At 48.8% G+C, this 9,292-nt stretch overlaps 1 protein-coding gene across 1 annotated transcript in view; it reads right to left on the bottom strand.

The window, feature by feature from the left end:
* LOC108799782 (dispanin subfamily A member 2b-like) overlaps window positions 1–2,316 on the bottom strand; it is a 14,630-nt gene extending 12,314 nt beyond the window's left edge. The window contains exon 1 of the mRNA XM_018571699.1: window positions 2,120–2,316. Within this exon, the coding sequence (XP_018427201.1) occupies window positions 2,120–2,221 (102 nt within the window). The 5' untranslated portion in view covers window positions 2,222–2,316. The remainder of the gene's footprint in view (window positions 1–2,119) is intronic.
* Window positions 2,317–9,292: the final 6,976 nt, after the last annotated feature.

Raw genomic sequence — 9,292 nt, forward strand, 5'->3', positions numbered from 1 at the left:
CCCCCCCGCGCTGGGGGATCTTTATACCAACGTTCATAGGAAGAGTCCCAACAGAATATTTGAGAACTCCGTCAGAGACTTTGAAACTTTATTTGGATCGACATTAGAATTTTGGAAAAAGAATGGAGTTTCCCCCGAACGCAAACCACACTCATAGTCCATTCCGCTCCTTCTATCATTTTGTTCCCACCGTCAAAAACATTCGCCGCTTCGACCCCGTTAAAGGAGAACTATGGGGTCAGGGCTTTTCCCCATAGTTCTCCTTAGGGTAACGGGAGGACACAAACTAGCGTCCTCCCGTCACCCTAAGCTCAGCTGTAGCTCGCGGTATACTGAGATGCCGCAGCCGGAGCGTATCCCGACATCGACATCGAGATCCACCCAGCTGCGTGAGTGACAGCTGGCTCTGCCTATCTAGAGGCAGAGCCGGCTGTACCCGCCCCCTCCCCCGTCCGTTCCACCAGTCAGCGCTGGAGGATCGGAGCGGGGAGAGGGGAATCCAGCCCCTCCCCTGTCACGGGATCGAGAGGTGAGCGAACGCCGGTATGTGTTCGCTCACCTCCCGATCTACCGAGCCGACCTGTGACAGTCTCATTGTCACAGGTCGGCTAGAACTATGAGGTGAGTGGAAATCACTCATCTCATGATTCTCCTTTAACAGAAAACAATGAAACGCATGTTCCGAAATTTTAACCGTGTGCCCAGCTTAACGCAACGCAGGATGGATAAGTTTAATACCATGCCAATGTTCCGTCCGGCCTTGGTGATTTTGGTTTTGTGATTGCTCGATTCTTTCCTGTTGGCGGGTTAAGCTGCCCACACACCTTACGATTATTGCGCAACACTTTGCGTCCCAAGATCGAACCATCGTACGGCAGCCCCATCCTGCCCCGATTATCGCAAGGATGAATCAGCGGTAATTAGAAGAAAGCACCCGGACGAATTGCGGGAATCGACCGCGCGTATTTTCGTCTGAGCATGCGCAGCGTAGATCGTATGAATTTTTGACGTACGGAAATGCCACCAACCTTGACAAAATCGTACGATCGACCAAGGTTTTCTAACCCGCTGGTTAGTCAAAAGCCGATCGATTGTACAGTATTTGCGGTTGTACACTGCCCATCAACCTTACGAATATCGGACGAAAAACGCGATCGCATACGAAAATCGGCCGATATTTGTAAGGTGAATATAAGGTGAAAATCGGCCGATATTAGTTAGGTGAATATAAGGTGAAAATCGGCCGATATTCGTAAGATGAATGGACAGCTTTAGCAGATACTTTCTTCTAATTGCTCAGCAGTCAAAAGCGACCGCTTGCGCTAATTAATTTTTCTAAAAACGACCGTTAACAGAGAATAATCTTTCACCGAGCCGCAAAGATCATACATTCGTCGTAAAAAATGTTATCATTTCCTTTTATGGGCCGTTGAATCATTGTCAGATTGGGGCAAAAAAAAAAAACAATTGCCCTTTGTCAATTTTTTATTGCAAAATAACGAATTCTAAAACCAAAAAATCTATTTTATTGCAAATCTGATAAAAAAACAATTTGGGCGCAAAAAAACTCTCCAAAAAACTTGGAAAAATGCAGAATTCATTTGATTAATGATTAATTCTGCATTCGTGCAATTTAATTTATTGCACATCTGATAAATACAAAAACTATTCGGGCGCAAAAAAGTCTCCAAAAAAACTCGGAAGAATGCAGAATTAATTTGAGAAGAGCCTTCGTAAGTGATCGGGAGTCCATGCCTAATTCTTTAGCTTTGCTGGTACCCAATCCAACTTTTTTTGACCTTTTCAAAAAACAATTTTTTATTGCAAAAAAAATAATTCTAAAACAAAAATCAATTTTATTGCAAATCTGATAAATAAAAGAGACAATTCGGGCGCAAAAAAACTCTCCAAAAAACTTGGAAGAATGCAGAATTAATTTGAAAAGAGCCTTCGTAAGTGATCGGGAGTCCATGCCTAATTCTTTAGCTTTGCTGGTACCCGATCCAACTTTTATTGACCTTTTCAAAAAACTTTCCAAAAAGTTCAGAAAAAAAAAGATTAAACTTTCTAAAAGTTTCAGCTTAGCAGGGGGGAGCAGCTTTTAGCATCAGCAGCTTACCTTTATGGAGAAGATCAAGGCAGCCAGGCCGAGCGGGCAGAAGCAACAGATCAGGCTGAAGATGGACCACACCAGATAATCCTTGCCCCTGGTCACCGCCATCGTCACAGGACAGGTAGCAAAACGCCTAAAATGTTTTTGAATATTTTTTTTGCTCTTGGTCCTCTATGCTTCTCTGCTGTGCAATGATGTCTCTGTGATTTTGGCTAGAGTTTTATCGCAGCTGCATAGGTGGGGTTTTCTACTAAAGGGTGGAGTTGGTACCCTCCTTTTTTCTTTGCCTCCCCCCCTCCACCCCGCAAAGCCACTTCCCTTCTTTGGCAGAATGTTTCCAACTTCTGCCATCCTCAAACTTCTCTCCCTTAACAAGAGGCTGCGAATGTTCCCATCATTTCCAGCCAACAAAACAATAGATTTCCTGGTCCCGAAGATGGACAGGTGTTATCTGTTCCACATGCCCCCCGGGGGGTCTCGCTGAGTTCAGCTTTTTTTTGTGTGCTTTTGTCTAAATTATTAATTTCCCTTTTTTATTTGATTTTTTAGTTTTTACGCTTCGGCTGAAAAGGTTGCTGAATAGGAGGAAGGGAGAGGTGGTGGGGGTTATTGCTCCGTCGTTGGAACTGCAGCAGCAGCAAAGGCAAAGTTGTTTTTTTATATGTGGAAATGTTTTTTTTTTCTTTAAAGTGTACCCAAAACTTTTTGGTTTTGGTTTTTGGATGGGGCGGGAGATGGTTACAGCCCCAGTCAAGGTTTTGATCCCTGTTAATTGCTCCCTCTCTCTTTGTCCTGGTGTCTAAACTGACAGGGATTTTTTTTTTTAGAGCCCGTGGAACGTGCGTCTAAAACGAACTCCCCTGTGAACAAAAAAAGTGAACCGTGAAATCACAGCACACAAAAACGTGCACAAGGGTGCTTGGTCCTTCCATAAAAAAGGGACTGTTGGTCCACCTACCCGAAGGTCGGCGGACCCCGATCCTTTGGGGACCTGCCGCAACAGGTCCCTCACAGTACTAGGTAGGGGGCTCTCCCGAAGAGAGGGGAGAGACAAAGAACCCTATAAAGGGCACAGAATCTCCCCCCCCACATCTGGAAAAGGCCCCGAAGGAACCTGCACCCGCTGCATCTGTGGGTCAAACTTTAAAAAATAAAAAAGTGCCAATCGTGCATAGAGTGTAATAAATAAATAAAGAGTGCCAGTGCACCACGCTGACAGGCCCTAGGGGCCGGAGTGCAAAAATATTGCCCCGGACTAGCCACAAGGCCTGTCTCAGAGGCGTTGTGCAGAAAATGCAATGTGATGCCGTGTCCAAGTGCACAGTGAGTCAAAGTGGGGTCCCACACCCAAGTGACTTTCTGAGCACCCCTGGGACACCACCCCCATGGGGCACAGCACCACGGGCTCTGCCGCCTCCCAACCAAGACCAGACCAAGTGGTTCTCCGCTCACATCAGAAGGTAGTGCCTTCAGGGGCCCTCCCACTGTCTAGGGTCTACCCGACACTCAGGGCCTGATGTAACTAGCAGTGGACCGAACCCCATCCAACACCCACCTTTACGCCAGAGGGTACTAGGACGCATCCACCCCTTTCCATAGATGGCAGCATCCTTTCCCCTCTGGCAACTGATAAGAACAGATACTACACTTGATCTTAGCCAAAAGGCCGAGAAGCGACTAAACTGACAGGGATGGAAAGCTCGAAATACAACAGGGGCTGAGGGGAAAAATTTAAATGGGGGCACCTGTTATGATGACGACGGCTGATGAACTGTCCCACCTTGGGGAGATTTTTCTCTAACTTTAAGGAGAACTATGGGGTCAGTGTTTTTCCCCATAGTTCTCCTTAGGGTAACGGGAGGACAGAAACTAGCGTCCTCCCGTTACCCTAAGCTCAGTATATAGGGAGCTACAGCTCGCGGTATACTGAGACGCCGCAGCCGGAGCGGATCCCGACATGGACGTCGGGATCCGCCCAGCTGCGTGAGTGACAGCTGGCTCTGCCTATCTAGAGGCATAGCCAGCTGTACCCGCCCCCTCCACTGTCCCTTCTGCTGGTCAGCGCTGGAGGATCGGAGCGGGGGAATCCCTGCGGGGAGCCGTGAGTGACCATCATGGCTCTCTGCAGGGACATGATCGAGAAGTGAGCGAGCGCCGGTATGTGTTCCCTCACTTCCCGATCTATAGAGCCGACCTGTGACAGTTTCATTGTCACAGGTCGGCTCCAACTATGAGGAGGAGTGATTTTCACTCGCCTCATAGTTCTCCTTTAACTCTTGCAGTGCAGGGGGAGCCACACTGCAAAGGTATTTATGAAAAGCTTTTGGCTTCAGGCTTTTGGCTTTAGATACACTGTAATCTGTAACTTTGGTAATAAAAATAAGAATGGCTGCCAGGAAGATTTTTTTCTTGCAGATGAGACTCTGTAATAAACGTTTCTTGTCTGCCTGCTGGCGATATTTCATCAGATTCTGCATTGAGTCACACGGGTGCAGCTCTGTGTAAATTTTGGCACGCCAACTCCCGTGGAGTTATCTCATGCCAGGCTGGCCAAGATGGTGAAAGATTCTGAACCAGGAAGAGGACCACGTGAAGATGGACCACGTTGCTGAAGCGGAGGTCAGTTGAGGGGACTTTAGATGATTTTTAAAGGGCCAGGTCAGACAGTTCCGTGCAGTAAAATGTGCGAGGGGGCGTTCACATCAGTCTGGTCCGCTCCGGTGTGTTAAACTCACGCCTGTTAATGTGCATTGTGTCACGCGTGAACGTGCATTGCGGTAGGGCAGCCGATTCATTTGAATGGGCTGCCCAACGCACCCCAATGGACCATTGCCCAATGGCCCAACGCACTGCAATGGCCCAACGTACCACAATGGCCCAACGTACCACAATGGCCCAATACACCGCAATGGACCAACACCCAAAAGCCCAACGCACCCCAATGGGACCAATGCCCAATGTCCCATCACATACCAATGGACCAATGCACCGCAATGGACCAATGGCCCAACGCACACCCCAATGGACCAACGCCTAATGGCCAAACGAACCCCAATGGCCCAACGAACCCCAATGGCCCAACGTACCCCAATGGCCTAACGCACAGCACTGGACCAACACCCTATGGCCTAATGCATCACAATGGACCAATGGCCCAACTCACCCTAATAGACGAACACCCTATGGCCAAACAGAACCCAATGGCCCAACGCCCAATGGCCAAATGAACCAACGCACCCCAAATGGACCATTGCCCAATGGCCCAATGCACCCTTATGGCCCAGTGTACCCCAATGGCCCAACGCACCACAATGGACCAACTCCCGAAAGCCCAATGCACCCAAATGGACCAATGCCCAATGGCCCATCGCACCCCAATGGACCAATGCACCCCAATAGACCAACGGTCCAATGTACCCCACTAGAACAATACCCAATGGCCCAACTCACCCCAATAGACAAACGCCCAATAGCCCCGGTGGACCAAAAATCATGCTTGCAGCCTTTTCAGCATTGCACCACATAATGGCAAGGTGTGATGGAATGCCATTTACCAACACATATAACATGCATTGCGGTAACATGTACATTACTGCAATGTGATAATGTGAATGAGCCCCAAGAGATTTCCTCTCACTCTCTGCTTCCTGCTGTATTGATAGGACAGAAAGGGAAGGAAAATCCCCCAACAGGGCACAGCAAAAAAACAAAAACCTGCCAATGGTTTGGGCTGAAGATTAAAGGGTTATTAAACCCTCACATGCTTTTGCATAAATATATGGCTAGCAAGCAATAGACATATGCAAAATGATAAAAAAAAAACCAAAAAACTTTTTCAAAGGGGTTAAACTTACATGTGTCTCCGCCGCGCGCTCCCGTCCGAACATCTGAAAACTCACAGTCATTTTGGTGTAACCCCCTCTGAAAAGTCGGGCACTCGGTCATGGACCGAGAGACCGACAGTTGCAGGAGAGAGAGGAGGGGACCAGACGGCATACCTTATCCCGCCGGGTGAACATCCCCTCCTCTCTCTTCCGGCGTCCAACACCAAGATGGCTGCCGGCAGGTATCAAAAAGATGACTGCGCATGCGCGATGATGTCACGGCGGGGTGTCACCCAGTATCTGCTCCGGGTGACACCTGACTGAGGTCCTGAGATCTGTCTGAGATGCTGAGTACCCTTGGGGGGAGGGGGTACTTAGGACAGATATGTTACCTGGAAAATGGAGGTTTCAAAGTGAATTCCCTGCGTTGCCTGAAAACGTGTCCCTACTTCCTAGCTCTGGTCCCTTGTAGAGTATTGACTATACTGACCTGCCACCTGTCCTTGATTTATACATACTCTAAAGTTAATATTAATGACGGCAGGTAGGTCACTGGGGGCACCATCAACATTTTCCTATGGGGCCCCATGATCTGTAGCTATGCCCCTGATTACATTGTATAGTAAATGGGAGTATGCTTACATCTACGGTATATGGCAGTGGTGGCGAACCTTGGCACTCCAGCTGTGCCAAAACTACAAATCCCAACATGCATCTGCCTCTGGGAGTTATGTCTGTGGCTGTCAGAGCCTTGCAATGCCTCATGGGACTTGTAGTTCCAAAGCAGCTGGAGTGCCAAGGTTCGCCACCACTGGTATATGGCATGGATAAAGAACAAACGCCCTATAACGGACATGCACATCAGCCACTCCTCATCAGAAGAACTTCCATAACCCTCAAGAACTAAGGAAAACCACAACAAACCAGAAGCTGAAGCTGGGGCCTTGCAGGATCCTGAGAAGGTTAATTAACTTCCTGCCAATTGTCAAATAACAGTATTAGTCCCGAGCTTCCATTTCATCACAGTCATTGTCGCTGGTGTTTGGCACAGGCAGGGCCGATGCTGGGGTGTTGTAACTCCCCACACAACAAGCCAACAAGCTGATGGTCAGTTCAGGCGCAGGCAAACAGAGCTCAGGTTGGTAAATGGAGCAACAGCAAAGGTAACAGGGTGGTGGTCAGGATAAGCAGGGGTGACCCTACACTTTGGTCTCAAGCCACGGGGGAAAGGTGGGGTGTTGCATGTTACTGAGGAGGGGTGTTTAGGGGAGGGGGTTCCTGGTGGTGTACATTACCCGGGGCGGGGGGTGTTTGGGGTGCATGGTACCTCTGGTGCCAACTCTGTCCGGCATCCCGCCCCAATTCACTGACGTCAATCTTTGCCAGGAGCTGGGTGGGACACCAGCCAGAGCTCCTGGGGGATTCATCAAAATTTCACAGTTTTGGGGAAATGCATTGGAGTCAAGGAAGGAGGTGAAAGTATGGTGGTTTGTGGTGGCTTTCCTTAGTTCTTGAGGGTTATGGAAGTTCCTTTCAACTATTGTGGACCCATTTTTGTGCCAAAAAAGTAATTAAAGTGACAGTACAGCAATAACCACCAAATACACAAAAAAATGTGAATGAAAAAACACAAATACAAAGAACACCAAATAAAATTATAAAACTGACATAAAAAGCCCCCCCATTACATCTGTATTACCAATTCCTTGTCTACAGTGAAGAAGAAGAACTCTACAACATTGTAGAATGTTGAGCTAATTCATAGAAGATCTAAAGATAAGTGATTAGGGCAGCTTTCTCAGTCAGGGGTCTGTTAAACCCCGCCCAGGGATTCCCAAAATGTTCCCAGGGCTTCCTTGACTACCGCTAATGAAAATACTAATGTACGGTACAGGATATTCTTCCTCCAATTGTCCACCAATGTTAATGTTGTTGTCCTACTGAGCATAAAGGTAACGGTCCCTTCCCTGCTGAACACCAGTGTAACGGAGGTCCTCCTCAACTGGACCATCAATGTAAAGGCGCACTTTTCCACTGACCCACAAAGTAAATGTGGCTTTCTTACCTAACCACACATGTAAGGGGGGCATTTCTTCACTGACCACCAATGTAAAGAAAAACTCATTGTTCCCCCAACTGCCCACCATTGTGAGGGGTCCCTTATTCCACTGGCCATAAATGTAAATGGACCTACGCTGCTGACCCCCATATTAATAGGATTCTTTTTTATTGACCATCAATGTGAGGAGGCACTAGAAAAACTACCAATATAAGGGGGCTCCTTGTATTATCATAAATGTAGGGGACATAACTCCATTGGACACCAATGTAAGGGGACATTTCTTTACTAACTACCAATATTAGGTGGGATTTCTCCGCTGACCTCTTATGTAAGGGGGCCCTTCTCTACATCGCCAATGTATTGATGCCCTTCTCCTATTCCACTGACCACCAATGTCACAAGGTCCTTCTCCTACACTACTGAACACCAATGTAAGTGCGCCCTCCTCCACTAGCTACCAACGTAAGTGGGCCCTCCTACACTAACCACCTATGTAAGTGCGCCCTCCTCCACTAGCCACCAACGTAAGTGGGCCCTCCTCCACTAACCACCAATGTAAGTGGGCCCTTCTCCACTGACCACAACCAATTTAATGATGCCCTTCTACTCCACTGACCACCAATGTAACAAGGTCCTCCTCCGCTATACACCAATGTAAGTGGGCCCTCCTCCAGTGGCATCACAAGGGGGGTGCAGGGGGTGCGGCCCGCACTCGGGTGCCACCATTGGAGGGGTGACACCAAAATGACTGATAGTCATTTTGGTGCCACCCCCTATGAAAAGTCAGGCACTCGGTCATGGACCGAGAGAGCGACAGTTTCAGGAGAGAGGAAGTGTCCGGAAGTCAGGGACGTCACCTCCCCACGAGACCAAAGGGTACGGCGTAGGGTACAAACCTCCCTTCCGCCTGGCAGACCCACGGGCGCCCCGGCAGCTACTGCGCATGCGCGAGCGCAGTTGTAAAGGCACGGTTGTTAACCGCATGAATCGCGGCAAACTGCGCATGCCTCAGGTACGTGATAGCAGTACACAGGCTGCATGCGCAGCACGCGGACGCGCGCGCAACGCGAATGCGCCTGTCTAGGCATCAGATGTGGGCCTTGCTGGGGGAGGTTCCCCAGCCCACACACACCTTTCGCCTGCCATTGGCCCTCGGGAATGGAAGCCTCCTGGTCGCCTCGGAGACCAGGGGGCGGACTCACATTCCCTGGCTATAAAAACCTGGTCAGAGCCGTGGCTCAGTGCTGAGGTATTTCACCTTCTGGTGTGACATACGAAGCTTCCTATGTGCCT

This window comes from Nanorana parkeri, unplaced genomic scaffold (assembly GCF_000935625.1).
Source record: "Nanorana parkeri isolate BGI_ZX_2015 unplaced genomic scaffold, ASM93562v1 scaffold1811, whole genome shotgun sequence".
NCBI classification, from domain to species: Eukaryota; Metazoa; Chordata; class Amphibia; order Anura; family Dicroglossidae; genus Nanorana; species Nanorana parkeri.